The following is a 22151-nucleotide window of genomic DNA, read 5'->3' on the forward strand; positions in this document are numbered from 1 at the left end:
GGGTCTCGAAGGCCGCTCACGCCGCGGTCGCCTACAACACGCGGTGGTGGTGGGGTGGTGGTGGGGTGTGGGTGGTGGGGGCTGGTGGTGAGTGGTGGGTGAGTGGTGGTGGGTGAGTGGTGGGTGAGTGGTGGTGGGTGAGTGGTGGTGGTGGGGTGAGTGGTGGGGGGTGAGTGATGGGGTGGTGGGGTGAGTGGGGGGTGAGTGGTGGGGGTGGGTGGTGAGTGGTGGGGGGGTGAGTGGTGGGATGAGTGGTGGGGGTTGTGGTGCGTAGTCGACTCGATATGCCTCGCTCGGGGGGGGGGGCGGTGCGAGGACTTCGTGGCAGCGACGACAGGGGGCACTGCTCGCTGGTGCATCAGTCGGCCAACCCATGGCGTCTGCTGGGTCTGAGACGTGACTCCCTGTGCACCTATCCTGGCACAGGCGCCGTGGTGACCTCACCGTCACTTCGTGGCGGGTATTGTTGGGGTTCTCCCCACGGTGATTATAATCATCATCATCATCATGGGGGGGGGGTTTCACCCGGGACAATAGCAACCTCAGCCCCGACGGCACGCAGAAAGTAGTGGCCAATGCCACCGATGATTCCTAAAGAGGATGAAACCAGTGCGACAAGACGTCTCAACTGTTCTGCTGCTGCTCCTGATGTCTAAAACAATTTGGTCCACTCACTTTGACTCCCTTTGGAGTCGGACTGGATGAAGGGTTCGGGAAAACTGCGGCTCCTTTAAGGAACCGCTCCGCGACGTCAATTATGAATTAGTATCAATAATCACGTATTGATTATTAATAATTTAACATATACATTGTTATGAATTATTATTGATTGAGGACTCCGTCTCGTATTCATCGCTTGCATTGCGGCTCTTGATATCGCGAGCTGTTTCCGTTTGACCGAATTCAAAACTAAAAGAACGTCTCTTCTCTTCGATTAATCAATCGATCGATTCAACCATGCGAGTTCAACCCCCAATGAAGCTTGTAAGAGCTGAATGGAGTTCACAAGAAGTCACGAACAATCACTGCTGGTGAAAGACCCAGCGCAGGATATTCCTGCGTTTGATCTTCCACGAAGCTCGTGGTCAACCCTTAACCGCATCCACTGCACAAACCATGGCAGTAGATGCGGGTTGCCTGATGATGCACAAATGGGAAATTAAAAACCCTCCAGCAGTAGAAGCGTGCGACCGTGGTCATCCAGAACAGAGACCGTGCAACGTGTAACGACGCAACGCCCCGATCCGCAAATCCGAAGGGGACACCACAGCGATGATTCACGACTCTGCTCCTGACGCGGCTGCCTGGGCTTGACCAGCTGCACGTGGCATTGCAGCCGTCGCTCTGCGCCTACATCAGCAGCAGCAGCCGCACCAACGGAGAAGAAGAATCGATCGATCTTTAGTTTACGTGCCAATATCCGCCCTCAAGTGTGCACCGTTCTTCCTTCCGATAACACATTCCTGCGGAGGGAGCTGGTAGGAACGTCGGGTTGCTCGGTCAATGGCCAGGGTCAACGGCTGCGTGGTGTATTCCGAAAAGATATGCCCGACTGAGGGCGGGCACAAGCCGGCGTGAGTAGGTTAAACGTTGAGTTTTATAAGGGCACCACGGGGTGACCAGCCCCTCCTCACCCTCCCCACCCAGCCCCTCCCCACCCTGCCCCTCACTCCCCACCCAGCCCCTCCCTGCACGACGGATGGACACAATAATCCCCTGTGGGCTGGTGTAACTAGGAGGTTCCTACCAGTATTAAGGAAGCCACTAGCAGCTGATGCACTTTAAAATCGTCTCGATTGAAAGCTCAACGACAAGAAGTGCTTTGTCGTAGAGTTTAATTGGGCTTCACCGGGCAGCGAGCAGTCAAGTTGACACCGCGGGAGACGCAACGCGTTTCGTCTGCGGCGTCGTTGTTGTTGTTGTTTACAAGGGCGACATTCTCACGCCTCGGCCGTCGCCTCGGTTGGGGGGTGGGGTGGGGGTGGTAGACCAGGAGGGAGGGAGGGAGGGAGGGGGAGGGGCCTCGTCGTGACGTCAGCGCGCACACGCAGCTCCCGGCAGAGGCGTCGCTCTTTGCGCCACGTGCGCGCCCCTCGTGGTGGTTGTTGGTTGTGCACCACTCGTGGTGGTTGTGCACCACTCGTGGTGGTTGTGCACGCAGCTTCCTCCCGTAGGTGCTGGGAGGGTGACAGCGTCTGGTGACCCCCCCCACCCGCGTGCTCCTCCCTCCCCCGCCTCGCACCACCACCGCCACCGGGGGGCATCCCAGACGTCTGTGAGAGAGGGAGACGCGGCGAGACAGCAGCCATCGCGGGACACCATCCCGCCGTGGTGTGACGCCAGCCGGCCGGGGTGGTGGGTGTTGGTGGTGCTTGCGGGGTGGAGCTGCGGAGGCTCAGGTCTGGCGGTGGACCGGGGAGGCTCCCGGTATTTGGATGACGTTGTGCTGTAGAGCAGTGGGTGACGCGAGCCTGAGACGTCTGTCTGTGTGTGTCCACCACTAGGGGAGACAAAGGCGGCCGGGCGTGGTGCTGGCCAACCACCCCCTCGTGTGCCGTGCCGGCCTTCGTAGCACGGGAGGATAGTTGTTGTCCTTGTTCATCACCACCACCACCCTCTTCACAACCACCACCAGCCAACAAACCCTCCACACACAGACAGACACACACACAGACACACACAGATAAAGACAAAGATCCCCCGTATAGCCATAACAGACTGTAGGGGCAAGTGCTGTTAGCGAGCACCTATAAAGGCCGGAATGGTACACGAGGTGGTGGGTGGCCAGCACCACGCCCGACCGTCTTTGTCTCCCCAGTAGCGATGTTTACACCGCACGAGGTACTCATTTCAGGCCGAGTCGACCTAGGGGAGGCCCAGGACCGGTTTAGATAATCGAACCCGGGTCGCCAGGTTCATAGCTCAGCGCGCTAACCGTTACACTACCGCTCCCCACGGCCAACACAGGCAGACACACACAGACACACAGGCAGACACACACAGGTACACACACAGGTACACACAGACACGCAGACACACAGACACACACACAGGCAGACACACACAGGTACACACACACAGGTACACACACAGACAGACACACGCACAGGTACACACAGACACACTGACACACACAGACAGACAGACACACACGCACAGGTACACACAGACACACTGACACACACAGACCCACAATATCGCCTGCCCGCTACCCCGGGGGTGGCTGGGGGGTTGAGGTTGCCTCTACCAGATGCCTCCATCCTCCTCCTGCTGCTGCTGCCGCCGTGGGCCGCTGAAGAATCTGGGCTGACCGACCGACAGACGTCGAAAGCGGAAGAGAGGAAGAAGATAGCAACAAGAAGATAGAAGCAGGAGGAGATAGCAGCAGGAGATAGCAGCAGCAGGAGGAAGTAGAGGGAGGAGGAGGAAGCAGCAGCAGCAGCAGGAGGAATCAGCAGCAGGAGGAGGAATCAGCAGCAGGCGGAGGAACAGCAGGAGGAGGAGGAGGAAGCAGCAGCAGGAAGCAGTAGGAGCAGCAGCGCGCAAGAGGAAGAGCAGCAGCAGGAGGAGGAGGAAGCATCAGCAGCAGCAGGAAGTATCGGCGCGTCCGCGAGTGCCGCCGCGCATGGGGCCGCCTGCGGGTTGTCGCGGGGGCACGGGCGCCGTGGCGGCCTCGGCTCTCCGCCGCCGCCGCCCATGGATCGACTGACGGCCGTGGCGGGCTGTCTCTTCGTCGCCGCCGACGTCTTCGCCGTCGTGAGCCTCGTCAACCCCGACTGGATCAACACGGGCACCACCCCAGGTGAGGTGGGTGCATCGCCCTCTCAGCCCCGCGTCAGTCGGGACCACCCCCCCCCCTGCCGTATTACAGACGCGTGCCCCTTGTCATTCTAGATTTGAAGCTTTCGTGACTGCAAGGATTCATACTCTTTTTTTTTTTCGGTAAAGTCACGTAGGTAAAAAATAAAAGATAAAATAAAAATAAAAAATGATAATAGAAATAAAATTATAATAAATGAAAATAAATCAATTAAATCACTTCATTCTGGATTTGAAGCTTTCGTGACTGCAAGGATTCATACTCTTAGTTCTTTCGGTAAAGTCACGTAGGTAAAAAATGAAATTAAAATTTAGAAAAAATAAAATATAAAGCCTCAGAAACGTCGTGATTTTTATTTTATTTTTATTAATTTAATTTCATTTTTTACCTACGTGACTTTACCGAAAGAACTAAGAGTAACAATTAAATCACGACGTTTCGGAGGCAACACAAGTCTCCGTCTTCAGGTGGGACCGTCACAGCTAAATTTACTCACTTGATACAGTAAATTTAGCTGTGACGGTCCCACCTGAAGACGGAGACTTGTGTTGCCTCCGAAACGTCGTGATTTATTATTTTATTTCTATTTATTTTTTACCTACGTGACTTTACCGAAAAAAACCTAAGAGTATGAACCCCTTGTACATCTCAACGTTCATCCTGCAAAGAGTCCCATCGCAATGGAGAAATGCAAACAAATATACGAGATATTGTTACTAAAATTATTATTTTCATGCCTGTGTTGAAACGGCCGCACGCCGTATGGATCTGAAAACTTGGTTTCCCCCACAAGAATACGGGGTGAGACGTGTGGGTTGTCTGCTATGTGGGTGTCAGCCAGCTCGATTCGATCTCAAATGAATACCCCGGTGCGATTTGGCTAAAACATCGCCACTGGAGAGACAAAGGCGGCCGGGCGTGGTGCTGGCCACCCACCACCTCGTGTGCCGTGCCGGCCTTCACAGGTGCTACTCGCTAACAGCACTTGCCCCAATAGTCTGTGAAGGCTTTACGGGGAATCTTTATCTTTGGTGTCAGTGGCGAGGACACGCATTCATTAGCAAACAAACCAAGCGAAAGCCGCATTTCCCGTGGAGCTCAAGGGGCTCTATCATTCGTGAGAATACAAAAAATTATCTCCGTTTCAAATTCTGACAGATGATTCTCGTGAAAACTGATATGATTGTGCCTCTTATCTTCATATTGTTTGCATCTCTCTTCTCTCATCTTACTCTCTATCTCGATTTATTTCTCTCTATCTTCACATTTCTCTTATCTCCCTACAAACTCTTTATTTCTGGTCAATATATTTTCTGTCTCATGAAAGCTAGGATTTGTGAATTGAAAGAGGTCCCACCAATAAATCTAGGGATACCGATTACATGGTTTTTAATTCCTTGTTTGTTTATAATCATACTCTTTGGTTCTTTCGGTAAAGTCACGTAGGTGAAAATAAGAAATAAAAATGTAGTTATTATAAAATAAAAATGTATTTATTTATTTTTTTCATCTACGTGACTTTACCGAAAGAACCAAAGAGTATGGATCCTTGCAGTCACGAAAACTTCAAATCTGTTTATAATCAGAATGTTTATTTATCCTGGAGAAATCCGATGAACTATGAAGCTCTTTAAATTTCGATTTAAAGCTTTCGTGACTGCAGAGATTCATCTTCTTGGTTCTTTCGGTAAAGTCACGTTGAAGGGAAGTAATAAAATAATAAAAATAAAACATAGTAAAATAAAATAATTCTCACGACGTTTCGGCTACAACGCAAGCAGCCGTCTTCAGGTGAAGAATGCGACACTGCCAAGCTAGGAGCAGAGCCGCCAAGCTCCTAGCTTGGCAGTGTCTCATTCTTCACCTGAAGACGGCTGCTTGCGTTGTAGCCGAAACGTCGTGAGAATTATTTTATTTTATTATGTTTTTTTTTTATTATTTTATTACTTCCCTTCTACGTGACTTTACCGAAAGAACCAAGAATATGAAGCTCTTCTTCACGAATGTCCAGTAGGCGGCTGGTCAGAAAGCAACAACATCAGAGTGATAAGTTATAGACAGAATTATTTTTTACATACAGAATGTTTAATAATGTACAGCCGGAGATGAATCCAGCAACTTTGGAGGCGAGGATTGGCGGAAACACTTTGTGATGATAAACCGTGTGGGTTGACAGGTATGTATATGATTGTATAATACTGTTCTCCCAAAGCCAGGCCCTCTGTGTATTATTTGGACTATTAATACCTAAGCATACTGAGCATGCTTGCACGAAAGTGGGCCCTTTATAAGGATGAATACATATTATATAATGCAACATATCACATATACGACGTCTTTAATTATGCATATTCGTTGGTAGCAGCTTGCGTCATGGTAATAATAAATTAGCGGTTGTGATGCCTCGACAACTCACGGTGCAATTGTAACCGTGGGATCCATCCTCCCACAATGACTTCGCACATCGCATCCTGCGCGCATGACTTGTTTACGGTGCCACGGTGGCTAGGAGTTGTTAACTACCTCGCCTCGTATACAGGAGGTCGTGGGTTTGATCCCGAACCTGAACGCCTGCTGTATATTTGGAGCTTGAGTGTCTCTCTCATTTAGAAACATGCGTTTCGAGTGTTTGGCTGCCGCTATAAATTTCCACGTGATGAAGATGAGCCACTTCGTTGAGCTATCATTTTTGATAAGTCAGGTCGCTTCTGAAAAAGAGCACTATAGCTGAGAACCCATTCTGTTCAACCCTGGGGGCGGCGGCTTCACACTCCGAAACCATCCTTGACGCGTGCGCTTTCAAACAAAATGCTAATTTCAAAAGCGGGGTCGCAGATTTGTACAACAGCATGGTTTAAATTGGCTTCGTCTCACACGGGGCTTGATGAAAGGAAAGCCGCAATTTTCCCACAAGAACACCTTGACTTCTACGCTTGTTACATTAACGAGACGGGGGGCCTGCCGGCACGCAGAGCCGCATTGATCTGTTGCGATATAAATCTGAGATAGAATAGACAATGAAAGCTGAGTCTCTGGGTTTCCCCGCGATATGAATGCCGCATTGTCGAGGGCAAGATTTTAATATTATTGAAGCTCTGCTTTAATGTCATACAAGAACGGAGGTATTTCCGCTTTGCCGAGAACTTGATTGTCAGCTCACAGAAACGTTGCCAGCTGCTGCTGCTGAACAATGTCTTTGTAAGTATCACAGTTGGCCAATTTGTTCTGTGTTTGGCAGTCACCTGCGTTATAATTGAGCCTCAATACCCCCACAGTCGCGCGTTCTATTCAGGCTGTTTATGCAACAAATACGACTGCTCTCGCAAAAGCTTCACCGTGCGCGTCACTTGGAGCTTCCAACCGTTACATTGCGTGTCTTCGGGAGTATTTAATTGCAGCGGTTGTCTGGGTGAATTAATGTTTTTGCATATTTGTGATTTCCTTTTACCTCGTTTTTTGTGGTCTGAAAAGTGTTTTCGGAACCCACGGGACAATTTGGCCGGGTGTTCAATCTCGTGCATCCGTAACAGCGGCACAACGTTTCGCCGCTTAAGTTGCCATCGTCCTGGATTCATCGTTACGAGACTTTGCCGCGCTGACGATTACACGCGGACGCACGGAGCCGACGCGTGAACGCTTTCAACCATAGGTCAGAAGTATATACATATTTATAAAACAAAAAAGTATGTATGTGCTCACAATTTTGCTTTGCAAATTCAGGAATAGAAAGTCCGTCACTTTATTTTTAACACCACTACGCGATGATTTGCGTCGCCTCGACCCCCACACACGTCGCTGACAGCGTCGTCCGTCCTTTCTCGTTATCTGCTGCCCCTCAGCCTCCTTCGCCTCCACCACTTACCCCGCAAACCACTTCGATTTGCGTCTTCTCGGTATTCCTCGTCGCACCTTTCAGGAACGCTTCCCCTCCCTACGTAAACCCGGGTATCGCCCTACCACGAATCCGGCACCAAAGATTCATGTATAAATATACATTTTAAAAAATCCTTCCCATCGCGCTTGACATTTTGGCGTGCGAATGCATGACGCCTACCCACTAATTGGACAAGGCGTGCAACCGGTGGTACGGGGATCATTTACGGGGGTTAAATTTAGATACCTCTGACAAATGAGAGACGGCAAAATAGGAGGGGTCTAGTGAGCACGTACAGACGACGCGTCTGCGTATTGGCCATTTCAGGCTCGTCACACACAAAGTGCTCGCCACAAATGAGCCATCGTAATCCCTTGCTGCAGATCTCGTCAAGGAGCATAAACCATCATCGCGCGAACTCCGCTCATTCCTGCAGCAGCAGCAGCAGCAGCGGCTTTTGGCTGCCCGTCGAAACAAAGACGGTCACCACGTCGCACGGCACTTTCGGATGCTCTTCTGCGGCCGTCTGGAACGCTCTTCCGATATTAGGAGGCCGCTGGAGCTGTGCACTTTTAAATAATCGACATTGAGAATGAATTTCTTGACACCTGCTTTTCGTGTTTAGCTTGTTGTCCTCCCCCCAGCACCTCCGATTAGCACGCTTGGCTACACACAGTGCGAAAGAAGTTCAACGTGCATGACACACGTACGTACTTTACGTGACCGTGTCAGCTCCAGCGAGCTGCCTCGGGAGACGAGAGAGAGGCGCGGGGCTGGTGTCATTCCGCGTGGTCGCCCCCTGCCTGTAGGAGGGCCAGATAAGTGACTCCTTGGAGCTGTGCCGAAAATAAATGTTGGGCACGGAGGCGTCGCAGGGGCCGCTGTTTACACGGAATCAAGGAGGATGTTTTTGCGCCGGGATGCGCAGCGTCTCGCTTGCCAGTCGGAGCGTAAAGAAATGAAGCCCACGCGCTGGGAGAGAGCGGGAGAAAGTATCACGACGTCCGCTTTACCCTCTGCTGGATTTTTATCGATGTGTCTGTCATCGATTAGAGTTGCTTTTGCAGACTTAAAAAAAAGTTTTTTTGCATTTGCAAGTCATCTCCAAAATAAATCAGGTTTTTTCGTTTTAAATGACACCATAAAAGAAGAATATATATTTTAAAATAAATTGCTGCGCTCGTGCGCTATATACGTGACGGGCGATAGATTCCGTGGGGGGCGGGGGGATGCGAGGGTGGGGTTTAGGATCGTGACATTTTTTTTTAATTGCTCTCCTAAAAGTCGGATTCAATCGTCGTTATTGATCCCCAGAGGAATCCGATCAGCTACGAACCTCTTTTCCACAGACGTCCAGCATTCTCGCCGGCGTCCAAAGGGGAAGGTGTCCAAAGGTTCGTTCGTTTCTCAGTCCCCTTGTCCTGGTGAGGGTCGCAGCAGCAGCAGCAGCAGCGTGTTGAGTAGTGGCGGTCCACACCTCCCTTTCCCTGGCGACAGAATTCACCAGTACACTACTACACAATACACTACACTATACACTACTATACACTACACTACTATACACAACTATAAACTACACTACTATGCACTACTACACTATACACTACACGACTATCCACTACTATACTCAGACTCTAGCTCTGCCTGGGGGGAATTCCCAGGCGTTCCCAGGCCAGCCGAGCGACATCGTCCTGCCAGCAGCAGCGTGTCCTGCGCCGGCCCCGGGGTCTTGGCCCAGTGGGACGTGCTGCTGCTGCTGCTGCCCGGCAGAGTTCCAGGGGGAGTCTACGGGGGGGGGGTGCCCAAACCGCCTCAACTTCTCCTCTCGATCCGGAGGAGCAGCGGCTCGACTCTGAGGCTCTACCGGGTTACCGAGCTCCTCGCCCGATCACGGCGAGTGGTGAGCCCGGCAACCCTGCGGAGAAACCTCTTTCGGCCCCTCGTACCCGCGATCTCATCCTTCCGCTCCTTACCCAAAGCTCGTGACCACAGGTGAAGGTGTCCAATGGTAAAGGCCGCAATTTCTTAACTCGCCTTGCCGCTGGCGGACGAGCCCCTACCCGCGACACGCGCAGAGAGCGCCCTCCTCTCACCCCGTGCAGGTCGGAGTGCCCACACGCTACCCCACCGCACGCGACCTGCCGGTTCGCTCGCTTGTGAATCGCCTTAACTTTCCCAGCCCTTCAAGCAAAATGTTTGTGTCGTTCTACGGTGGCAGATTGGTGGAGTGGAACAATTGGCCCATCGGAGCGCGACGCCCCATTTGGTCAGCTGAGACCTCTGTGACTGTAGAACCCCCCCCCCCCCCGCTCTCTGTATGAACGTTGAACTTCCTTCGAGCCGTACGTGGCCGGAATGGGCTGGAGTAGGGGCGCAGGGGATGGTGTACTGTACGGTACTATCAACCGGAGTTTGATTCCCAGCCATGGCTTACGTCATGGGTGAGGTTCCTATCTCCCTCGCCAGGTATTCAGGAGGTCGTGGGTTTGATCCCAACCCTGACGCCTGCTGCTGCTGTGTATTTGGAGTTTGCGTGTTTCGTCCTCCACGTAGTCGTGTGGATTTCTCTCCGGGTCCTCCATTTTTTTTTCCTTATACATTTAGAATCAGAATCACGCGTTTAGAGTATGTGGCTGCTCTACATTTCCACGTGATGATGATCAGCCACTTCGTTAAGCTGTCATTTGTGGGCAGGGGGCTTCTGAAAAAGAGCTACATAGCTCAATGGTGGGCCTTACCTGGTAAAATAAACTAAAAAAAATAGTTGTAATAGTTTATATCTGAGCCGGTCCTGTTCAGCCCTCGACTAATCCACACCGACCAGCACGGTGAAGTATGGTCAAACAACTCCCATGACTGATACGGCATGGGGAGGCCTTAATCCAGCAGTGAAAAGACAAAGCGCTGTAAACTCTGATTATTATGTTTAGTTTTACTACTCTCTGTAGCATACTTCGTCAGCCTCGTGGGCGTTACAAAACTACAACATCTGTAAGTTAAGCCCCGGATCTTAAAAATAGCATTGTTGACGTGAGAACAAACGCCACGTTAGAATTCCACGGCAGCACGCCGCCAGCCTGGTGTTGGACCCAAGAGTGGTGACAGCCAAAGCTGATTAGTGTTAGTCCGTTGAATAAGATCACGTAATCACGTTCTGGTTAATTAGGTCAGGAAATCAAAGTAACAAGCCATGTGGCATTCATTGGCTACCTTTGCCTCCCACAAAGTGGGCCAATCATTTCACGTCGTAATAATAATTAGAGATGAAAACCACTTATCTGCAGGTCAACAAGGAATAGCTGTGTATTTATTTAACTCTTGTTCCGCAAAAATAATAATGTTGTTTGTCCACAAAAGCATCTCGAAGAATTGGAATGTTTGGCTGGGCGCTCGGCAACCTCTGGGTTCCTGGAGACATTCCGTGCATGTGAGGGGACCCCACTCGGAAGAGGTCCCCACAGATGGATGCTGACATTTTGCGACCCTCCCCCCTCCTGTCTTCCGGAATCCTGACAACCCCTTGCAGCCCAGTGGGTTCAGCCGCGGTGGCGAGATGTTAACCGTCTCGCCTGGCATGCAGGAGATCTTGCGTTCGAAACCTGAGTCTGCGTGTCTCTCTCCCTGTGGCCGGGTGGATTTTTCTCCGTTTTTTTCCCTCCATGTTTAGAATCAACATCACTCGTTTAAAGTATTTGGCTGCTAAAAATGTCCACGGTTCGTGGTACGGCGATACTCCGCTTTACATAGCTCAGTGGGCCTTACCTGGTAAAATAAAAAGTTTGATTTAGTTCAGTGTTAACGATGGCATTGTTAATATTAGTGCAAATTATATTTCAGGAGTGTTAAATCGCCGCTTAATGCAAATTGAATAAAAACAAACCCTCGTACCCAATCCAGAATGTGGAGATTTATATGTCAATTTTTCTTTTTCCTGGCATTTGTTTTTTTATTTTGTAATATCCCTTCCAACATCCCGTGGTAATTTTTTTATATTAATTTAGCACATTCAACGTGGCGAGCCAAAAATTGGATTTATAGAATGACTTACCTCAAACAATGCAAATGAAATTTCCAGTGTCAACCACAGAGGACTGGAATTTACCACCGCTGCGGTGGCCTATCTTGAAATCGCTTCAGGCAGCTCTCTTTACCATCGCAGCCTTTGCCAATTACAGCCTCTAGACTTTTATCGCGGCTTTACCAAAGAAAATGAGAAGCACGCAAAAAAATTAAACGAATTGTGGCGATGTCTGCCGAACGTATGCATTTCTATTTCGCGCGATGCATTTCACGTTATCTGCTCCCTCGGAGCGCGAAGGCGGGAGAGATTCATCGCTGCCCGTGGCAGCAGGGGGGGGGGGGCAAGGGGCAAGGGTTTGAACGTGAAGGGTTAAAGGAGGTCGCGTGCCACGAGAATGAAAATCCTGAGCAGGTGGCGTATGCGGGGACGTTTGAGTCATTAAAATGTAACCACCCATGCTTCGGCCGTGGTAAATGATTAAGCCGGAGTGTGTGTATTTTTTTGCATTTTTCAGGAGAATCCTGCACGATATTTGACTTGTGAGCACCGCTGGGATTTTCCGCAGCCTTCGGTTAAAATCACAGCGTCGCCAATGCACGGTGACGGTGGGAAATACTAATAATCTGAACTATAAACTATTTGTATTTTACCAGGTAAGGCCGCACTGACCTTTTTTGCAGAAGCGAACTAGCAATCTCTAATGATAGCTCAACGAAGCGGCTTATCATAACGTGGAAATTTGTAGCAGAAAATACTTTAAATGCACGTTGATTCTAAATGTGGAGGGAAAGGACCGGAGGACCCGGAGAAAAAAATCCACGCGGCCACGGGGAGAGAGACACGCAAACTCCAAATATATAACAGGCATCAGGGTCGTAATCGAACCCACGACCGTATGTATACCAGGCGAGGGAGTTAACATCTCCTAGCTACCGTGGCGCTCCCTGCACACGCGAGTAACCCAGCTCAGATCTTAGCGGTGGCACAACGATCGCGGGAGAGGGAAAATGCTCGACCAGCACGCCCCTGGATGATGCGGCACGTTTCTGATTTATTTCTGGGGATACGGCGATGCGTCTTGTACACAGTTGTGGCCGGGCTTGATAATAGTAACAGACCCACGATTGATCACGTGATTCACTGAACCTGCCGAGTCACAACTAACGCAATTTATAAGCAGGGCTGGCATCCGATTGAATTTGCGGAAGTTTTTTTTCGAATGAATTGATAGCGCGTGGTACGTCTTGTTATGTTTCACGTGTGGCAATGATAATAATTATTTTCGCTCCGCGTAGCAGCACTGTACAGTGCAAGCCAGCCGCCTCGCTTCAGCCCCCAGTGTGAATTTCGCAATTCGTTTTTTTCTTTCTCTTTCCGGCGGTGTTCGTGCAGCGGCACGAGGTTTAGGTCTCACCACGAATATTTAATAAATGCCATCAGATAAATTCTCTCTGCGGTACACCGATCCTTACAATGGATTTCCCGTTATTTGACGATGTGTGAGTGTAATGGACACTGCAGCATTTTCAAAGAATCCAGCTGGGTTTTTTTTTCAATCTATCGTGGCGATGGTAATGCAGCTCTCTCAAGCTGTGCCCTTTTCCGTGATTCCTGCTTTTAATGTAGATCGATAGCGGGTGACAATCAGCATTGTGACTTTCACGCATGATAAATCTTTGACATTACAAAATAGTTACGGATGGCTGGGAAAAAATGTCAAAACTCAGCTGTGTCTTAATGTTCTACATGTGTTCGTATCGTGAAGTAAAGGTTGGGGAAATCTGCTCCAGATCACGTGTCAATGTTACTCTTCCTGATCTGTCCACGCAGCTTATTTTATCATGACAAGACATGTGGTGCAGCTTGACACATGTTCTAAACAAAGCGTAGCTATACAATAGCTCAATATGGTTTTGCGCGAATGAGTCGGGACAGGATCTTGAGTAGTGGATATGTATGTAGATTTCGATTTAAAGCTTTCGTGACTGCAGGGATTCATATTCTTGGTTCTTTCGGTAAAGTTCACGTAAAAGGGAAATAATAAAATAATACAAATTTTACATAATGAAAATTGTCACGACGTTTCGGCTGCTTGTGTGGTGGCCGAAACGTCGTGAGAATTTTTATTATGTAGAATTTGTATTATTTTATTATTTCCCTTCAACGTGACTTTACCGAACGAACCAAGAATATGTATGTACATGTACCTATATTGAACTTCTTTCGCACCATACGCAGCCCACCGTGCTAATCGGGGGGTGCGGGGGAAGGACAACAAACAAAGTTCATAGCTCCAGTGGCTTCCAAATATCGGAAGGCAAAGCGTTCCAGACGGCCGCAGAAGCGCATCCGAAGCAGCAGCAGCGTGCGACGTGGTGACCGTTTTTGTTCGACGGTGAGCCAAAGTCCGCTGCTGCTGCTGCTGCGAAGATAACCGTAGATTGCACAGTGGTGGTTTATGCATTTTTTTTACAAATCCTCGAGGATGGACGCAGCGGTAGAGGATCTTGTAGACTGAGTGAAACGGTGAAGCTGGCGAAAGGACGAGACGGAGAACCACTGCGGACCTTTGTTCGGTTCCCATCGTCGCTAACAAGCCGATGGCCAGGGGCAGGCGGCGGCGCACAGTTTGGCGTTGCGCTTGCTCCAACGCGAGCCGCCATCTCTCCACTGCTGGACGGAGACGCTCCACAACCGCCGCGAGCAGGCAAGGCCTCGTACTGCGCTGCGTGCACGCCTGGCGCCAACTTCGCTCCGTTGCCCCCCCCCTCCCCCTCCTCCTCCGCCGCAGACGCCTTCACCATCGGGCTGGCGCGCCAGTGCCAGACGATCCGCGGGCGCGAGCGAGCGTGCACGCCGCCCCGGCTGCCCGCCGAGTGGCTGCTGGCGCTGCTGATGATGGTGTGCGGCGTGGCGCTGCTCACGGCCGCCTGCGCCCTGCTGCTGCTGTCGCGCTGGCGCCGCGACCTCGCGGTGCACGCCCGCTGGATCGCCTTCGCCGCCAGTGAGTCGGCTGCACCGCCAGCGGTCGCGGTTCTCTCCTCCCCCCCCACCCCAGGGGTCGGCAACATCATCAATAATATCGGTTTTCTGGGTTAGATCACGATCTAACCCAGAAAAACGATATTATGGATGAGAGTCCAGTTTACCGTGGGAGTCCAGTTTGCCTTACCATGGAAGTCGTCATCAGCAGGGTCAGCCTTGTGAAACAGATGTTGCCGAGTTTGTAGGTGCTTCTGGCAAGAGCACCCCATGAGAACTATGGGGCCCTGTCCAACGCAAATCGCAACATTGCACACACACTTACAGCGGTGCCGTAAGGAGCGTTTCGGGCAAAGCGAGTGTAGAAGTGGAGCTCAGTTCCCCGTCTTGCTATTGGGGTGGGGGGTTAGCAGCGAATAACCGCGATGGAAAGGCCGATCCAAATTTATTTTTAACGGAATGTTTTGCAAGAGGAGGTTGTTGCTTGTGGATTGATGCACAAGCCTAAAAAAACAACCAGTGAAAGGGGATCGCTCCCTGGAGCCTGGCTCCGGATTGCCTCCCCGCTGACACGAGAGAGATCGCTCCCGCCTCTGCGGCTGCCTACGCCACGGAGAGGTTCGGGAGAGGAGTCGGCTGCTGGTTAGAGAGCTGTGTGTCTGTCTCCCGACCGCGGTTGCGGTGATGGCTGGAGGGGGACGGTCACCCAGCCAATTGAAATCCCTTAATCAGGGTGCAACCTCAATCAGTGTAGGTCGGTCTTCGTCCTTTATTTTAACAGATAAGAGGGGCCATTGAGATTCGTCATCTCTATTCGTGCACTGCTCCTCCCCGGGTCTGTTTTAATTTATTTACAATTGTTGTGTTACTAGGTAAGGTCCCAGTGAGCTGTCTAGTTATTTATCAGAAGCGACCTGCCCATCGCGAATGATGGCTCAACGAAGCGGCTTATCACGCGGGAATTTACAGCAGCCAAATACTCTAACACGTACGTCGATTCTAAATCTGGAGGGCAAAAAACACCTGAGTACCCGGATAAAAATCCACGCGACCACGGGGAGAGAGAGAGGACACGCAAACTACAAATATACAGCAGGCGTCGTCCGCGTCGGGATCGAACCCATAAAGTCCTGCGTACCAGGCGAGGTAGTTACCATCTCCTAGCCACCGCGGCCCCCCTTCTTGTGGGACGACGGGGAGCGCTTGAGCGCCCGGATTGGCCGCAGCGCTTGCTCCCGGGGTCACGTGGTTGAGACGGCTCGGCCCCTCTGCTGCCGGAGGCGTAAGATGATCGGTCCCTTTAGGGGAAAGCATTTTGCCGGGCTGCTTGTTGAGCGCGCCTCCGAGGAGAGAGAGAGAGAGAGCTGAGTGGGACGCAAACAATTTTACGGTTCGGGTAAAAAAACTAAATTTCATTTCCTGCGATGGGAATAGCAATATGGCTCAACCCGCCTTTGAAAAAAAAATCTCAACATGTTGTTTTTTATTTGAATTACGCTGCCCCACCTCAAGAGGAAAGTTAGTATAATATGAGAGGTAACGTCTTTGGGCAAAAGCCCTTCTGCTGCCTCAAGGACCATTGAGTGTTTTAGTCATGAATCTAGAATTGAAGCTTTCGTGACTGCAGAGATTACTATACTCATTGTTTTTTCGGTAAAGTCACGTATGTAGGAATACATTTTTTTATATATATAAAATGTTTTACTCATGCTTGTGCACCAATTGTTTACATGGCATTGTACAAATTTCGTATCCGTTTCGCGTGGGTCTTAGTGCTGACCCACCACGCTGTCGTCGCATGGATTTTTCTCCAGGTCCTCGGTTTTTTTTCTCCCCTCCACGTTTAGATTCAACGTCGCGTGTTTCAGAGTGTATTTGGCTGCCATGAATTCCCACGCGGATGATGACGATGAGCCACTTCGTTGGGCTATCGTTTGTGACGGCCAGGTCGCTTCTGAAAGAGAGCTGTTTCGCAAGCTCTCAGTGGGCCTTGCCTGATAAAAATAGAAATATAAGTTGAGTTTTAGTTTAGCTTTCCGTGGGGGTTAAGCAGCTTTTGCGTAGTCCCTCCATGAGAGCTTTGCTGGCTTCGGTTCAATTTACCGGCGCGCTATCGGCAATAAATCTTTCTTTAAACGGCCGCGATCAAAATTAGTGCTTCGGCGTGCAAACCAAGAGTCCCATCCGATCGCAATCATCACTCCCTCACCTACACCAAGAAATAACAAACTCTTTCATAGCGGTACTCACCAGTCAGTTTTAGAGCATTCTAAGTGGATTGTGAGGGGCCGGTTATAGTCCAGCACACAGCAGTACAGTTCTGTACGTACAGACTGCCGCTAGCGCCACCACTCAGCAGCATTCTGAAGCCCCCGTAAACAACAACACCGACAACAACAACAACGGAGGGAATATTCGTGTTGCCGTCAATGACAGATGCCGGTGGTTGTAACGGAGCATTCCGGATGGTAAAGTGTCGGGATAAACGGAGCTTTCGCTCTACTTGCGCCGATAATAAAATAATCTCCCGGAGGAGAGAGGCTGGGAGAGGTCAAGCGTGCGACGCTCTCTCTTGCCACCGCGTCGTTTTGGGAGCGCCACGGTGGCTAGGGAGATGTTAACTGCCTCGCCTGGTACACATGAGGTCGTGGGTTCGATCCCGACGTGGTCGTGTAGATTTTTCTCCAGGGCCCTCCACATTTACCCCTCCACATTTACAATCGACATCAAAGTGCGTTTTGAGTATTTGCCTACCGTAAATTTGCACGTGATGATGATAAGCCACTTCGTTGGGTTTATCATTTGTGATCGCCAGCTCTCTAGCTCGGGAGTGGGGCCTTGCCTGGTAAATAAAAAAAAAAGAGTTGCTAGTTTTTTTTTCAGTTTCAGTTTCCTCCGCAGTGGTCCTCTTCTGCATCGCGGCCCTCATCTTCCCCGTGGGCTTCTACGTGGAGGAGGTCGGAGGGCAGCCCTACAAGCTTCCCAACAACGCCCAGGTGGGCTCTTCCTACGTGCTCTTCATCGTCTCCATCTTCTTCACCATCGTGGGCCTGCTGTTCGCCGGGAAGGTGTGCCTGCCGGGGTGACGCACGGGGCTGCTCCGGCCTACGCCTGCAACCACCCCGCACCCTTCCCTCCCCTCCTGCCGCCGCCGCCCGCCGGGACGTGCGAGGCCACAGGTAGTCCCCTGGCGGCAGGCTGCGCGTCGAACGGCCGAGCGAGTGAAATAAAAAAAAAATATCGAATTTTTTTTTTAAACGAAACTGCCAACGCAATATTCGCGTTTGGGTCGTATGTATGTTGTATGTGTGTATGTTGAACTTATTTTGCGCCGTACGTAGCCAACCCTGCAAATGGAAGGTGCTGGGGAAGGGCAACAAACTAAACACAACAACAAGCAGTTCTAAAGAAATGAGTTTTCAATCCGGAAATACTCTAAACACGTGATGTTGATTCTAAATGCGGAGGGGAAAACCGGAGGACCCGGATAAAAATCCACGCGACCACGGGGAGAGAGAGAGACACGCAAACTCCAAATACACAGCAACAGGCATCGTCGGGACGGGATCGAACCCACGACCTCCTGCATGCGAGGCGAGGGAGATAACATCTCGCCTCAGCTCACACTAGGGTCACCCATAGAGCGTGTGCCACTAAAATAAGATAAAGCGTAAAATAAACTCGGGCCACTCTCACTCCACCCAGGGGACTGAAGCTCTCCCCGCATCCCCGTCGATCACGGGGGATGTTTGTCCGTACTTCGCCACGCTGGTCCGTGCGCGTTTGCAAAGCGGCCGTTCTCAGGACACCCGTGGCCGCTGATGTTAGCCGTGGCCAGGAGTCGATTTCGGGTCGCCTGTGCATGGGACAGCACGCCGTTGGCTGTGCCACCACTGCGGGGCCCTCTACCACTTACGTGCTCTGCTTTACCGCAGGGTGGTAATCTCCTTCTCGTGACAGCGAGGCTAGCCTGGTTCCAATCTGTTCCACATTACATCAGAGATACAGTCGGGTTCGTATCTTGTTGCTCAACAGGGGACATTGAAGCTGTACGGTACTATGCTCTCAACGTCCTATGCTCCCCCACGTTGACCGGCACGGTGAAGTACGGCCAGACGACCCCGGCTGTGTGTGGAGGGTCTCATCCAGCAGTAGATTGACACAAGTGGGGCTGTGCCCGTATCGGTTGGTGTGCAGGCGTGCGTCCAAGCCCCGGTACGGCCGGTGAGTTATTGCGACGGGTAAAAGTGGCCTCGTACCGAAGAGTAGGCGTGACGTTTGAAGCGTCTCGCGGGGAGCTCTTCGTGGTGGCAACCCTCCAAAGTCTGGCAAACGTTCGCCCGTCGCCACGTGAACATTGTTTCGCTCTTCTCCCTCACCCTGCTCCCTTCCCTCCCCAGCTCCGCCCTTTCCGCACGGGGCGAGGAGAGCGGAGAGCGGCTGCGGGCGGCGGTTTTACGCGGAACTCTGCGGGCAAAGTAAAATAAAGGACCGAACTCCCGCCAAGGCGAGCGTCGCGATCTCCCACTCCCCCCCCGGAGTGGCTACCGTTCCCTGCAGCTTCTGGCGAGACTCAAGAATAAAAGACTCGTGCTCGGAGCCAGTTCCAAAGCAGTAGTGGGGAGAGAGGGGGGGGGTAAAAGGACAGGCACTCCGTGTCGCTCCAAAGGAAACCCGCCCAGAATCTTATTTTTTATTTATGTAGCGCCTTATCCAAGGTGCTGAAGAAGGAGTTAGAAATGTGTACAGTCGAATGCGTGTGTTGTTATGTGTGTTGAACTTCTTTCGCACCGTACGTAGGCCACCGCGCTAATCGGAGGTGTGCGGGAATAGTGTGATGAGATGAGTTGACGCGTTGAAGGATGTTGAGTAGCGTCACGAATGTGACAGTGACACAAACGATGATGAACGCGACAGTGAGTGGTTGATGATGATGAGTGAGTGTGATCGGTGGGTAGGGACGTTGGGAAGAGGGATGGAGTTAGTGATGGGGAAGGGGAGTTGGGGTAAGCAGGGGAAAATCAGTGAGTGCGTTTTATGGGAAGACTGGTGGTGGTGGTGAGGATTTAAGAAATGTGGCACCGTTGTTGTAACTGCCACGACCCAGGAGATGAAAGTGAACCAGAGACCTCTGGGTTGCAAGTCCAGCACGCTGCTGACCGTCGCTGCTGACCGTCGCACCGCTGTGGCCACGTTGACACCACTGCAGGCTCAGTGCCTTTCCTAAATCCTCACCACCACCACCACCACCACCGCAGCGTCTGTCCACCCAGCAGCGTTCAATGGGTTCCGCCGCGGTCGATCGGCAGGCCCACGTCCGGCCGGTGTGGAAGAGTAGGCCAAAAACACCCTCTTACAGGAGAGGGAGGGGGGTGGGGCGCTCCTTCTGGCAGAGACTCTTCCCGCACTGCGAGCCCAGGAGGAGGTCGGTTGCTCTGGTGCACCGGGTTTTACTCCGGACTTCATTTCAAGAGAGGAATATTTTACGTCAGGGCTCTCCCCCCTTCGTGGAATTCCTCCCCTCGGATGATCCCGCAGCGCCCAGCGGAGTGGCGGTGGCGGCGGCGTGCCCCTCGTTTGGCTGTCGTGCGGCTCTGTGAGCCGCGCGGCTCCGTGAGCCGTGCGTCGGGATGCCTCTCGCGTCGGTCGCCTGCCACAGCAGCGGTGGAGCCGGTACCCCGAGTTACTTCTTTGCCAAATCTGCCTTTTAGCCGATGCGTTCAGCGTTCGCCGGTGTCGCCTGTGCTGTGGGTGTGTCTCTGTGCGTGTCTCTGTCTGTGCGTGTCTCTGTCTGTGCGTGTGGTGTCTGTGCGTGTCTCTGTATGTGCGTGTCTCTGTCTGTGTGTGTCTCTGTGCTGTCTCTGTCTGTGCTTGTCTCTGTGCGTGTTTCTGTCTGCGCGTGGTGTCTCTGTCTGTGCGTGTGGTGTCTGTGCGTCTCTCTGTGCGCGTGGTGTCTGTGCGTGTTTCTGTCTGCGCGTGGTGTCTCTGTCTGTGCGTGTTTCTGTCTGTGCGTGGTGTCTCTGTTTGTGCTGATCTCTGTGTGCGTGTCGTGTCTCTGTGCGTGCCTCTGTCTGCGCGTGGTGTCTCTGTGTGTGTGGTGTCTCTGTCTTGCTCTGAATTAGTCGAGCAGCAATATCTTTTCATCGGTTGCGTAACGCTGTGTGGAAGGTACCTGGTCTGTCGTTCCGCACGAAGCTTCAGGTCTTTTCGGCCACAGTCATTCTCTCTACACTTGCGAAACGTGGATCCTCCTAATGGAACATCTTCGCCAGTTAGAAACATTTAGGCTGGCCTGCCTATGATCCATCCTGGGTTTAACCAGGCTGGATTGTGTGAGGAGCTCACAAATCCTTGAAAGATCTGGGCAAAGTCCCATCGGTGAGCTCCTCCGGCAGGTAAGGCTGCGTTGGCTGGGTCATGTAGCCCGCATGCCCAGCCACCGCATGCCTAAACAGCTTTTGTTCGGCCGGATCGAGGGGGCTAAACAGGCACGGCACGGGCTAGAGAAGCGATGGAGTGATGTGGTACAGGAGAATGTGGAGCTGAGTGGAATTGCCGATGACTGGTACCAGCGGTGTCAAGATCGGCCTCAGTGGAGGAGGCTCGTGAAGGACGCTGCTGCTACTGGGCAGTTGGAGGCAGTCGCCCTCAACGGAGGGGGGAGGAACGACGCTCACAACAACGAGCGGAGCGCCTGGTGGCTAAAGCATAGCAAGTTGGCACAGTAGGGGGCACAGGTGGTGCATCGGCCAGTCATCTCAGTCAGTCGACCCGTGGCACCTGGGTCTGCCTCGTGACCTCCTGCCAGCGGGCGTTCGACACTTCACGTGGCCTCAACGTGCACCTAGCCTGGCACAAGCGTCGTGGTGACGTCGCCGCTACTTAGTGGCGAATGGCGGTTGTTGTTGTTGGTGTCTCTGTCTGTGCATGTGGTGTCTCTGTGCGTGTGTCTCCGTCTCTCGATCTCCGTGCTTGCGGCAGTGGGAACATTTAACGACGATCGCTCCATCTGGAGCTGCGGACCACGGAAGTCAGGCAGACAAAGTCATAATCTGTATTCATCCTGGAGAAATCCGATGAGCTATGAAGCTCTTTCTCACAGATGTCCAGTAGGGGGCGGGTGTTCCCAGATCCACGCTCTCGCACCTCCGATCAGCACGGCTGGCTACGTACGGTGCGAAAGAAGTTCAACGTATAATCCGCCGCAGAATGCCGCACAGTGTGACACGTCGCACTTTCAAACGGATTTAAACCGTCGCACGTTCGTGCTACGAGATAGATTTTTCTTTTCGACGTAGGATCCTTTGCAAACGTCAAAAGTTATTGGACACACGCCGCTCTTTTGAAATTCATTTTTTTAATTGGCGTTTTAGTTTCGCGTGCGTCACGGCAAGACTTTCGTCCCATCTCCCCGGAGGTTTGCTTTTGCTGTGAATTATCTCCAAAACCCCGCG

The 22151-nt window shown here is 51.7% G+C and overlaps 1 protein-coding gene across 1 annotated transcript; it reads left to right on the forward strand.

Moving 5' to 3' along the window:
* Nucleotides 1-2055: 2055 nt before the first annotated feature.
* LOC144722683 (uncharacterized protein C16orf52 homolog B-like) lies at nt 2056-20690 on the forward strand. The gene is made up of 4 exons (XM_078600994.1): nt 2056-3802; nt 14507-14719; nt 17599-17876; nt 19098-20690. The coding sequence occupies exons 1-3, from the start codon at nt 3697-3699 to the stop codon at nt 17781-17783; spliced, it is 504 nt and encodes a 167-aa protein (XP_078457120.1). The 5' UTR covers nt 2056-3696; the 3' UTR covers nt 17784-17876; nt 19098-20690.
* The last annotated feature ends 1461 nt before the right edge of the window (nt 20691-22151 follow it).

This window comes from Lampetra planeri, chromosome 1 (genome assembly GCF_965212315.1).
Source record: "Lampetra planeri chromosome 1, kcLamPlan1.2.h2, whole genome shotgun sequence".
Taxonomy (NCBI): domain Eukaryota; kingdom Metazoa; phylum Chordata; class Hyperoartia; order Petromyzontiformes; family Petromyzontidae; genus Lampetra; species Lampetra planeri.

Excerpts from the sequence above, each read along its gene's own strand:
- LOC144722683 (XM_078600994.1), top strand. The coding sequence starts at position 3,697 with ATGGATCGACTGACGGCCGTGGCGGGCTGTCTCTTCGTCGCCGCCGAC. Across the intron at positions 3,803-14,506 it reads CAACACGGGCACCACCCCAG|ACGCCTTCACCATCGGGCTG; the intron begins GTGAGGTGGGTG and ends CCTCCGCCGCAG. Across the intron at positions 14,720-17,598 it reads CTGGATCGCCTTCGCCGCCA|TGGTCCTCTTCTGCATCGCG; the intron begins GTGAGTCGGCTG and ends TTTCCTCCGCAG.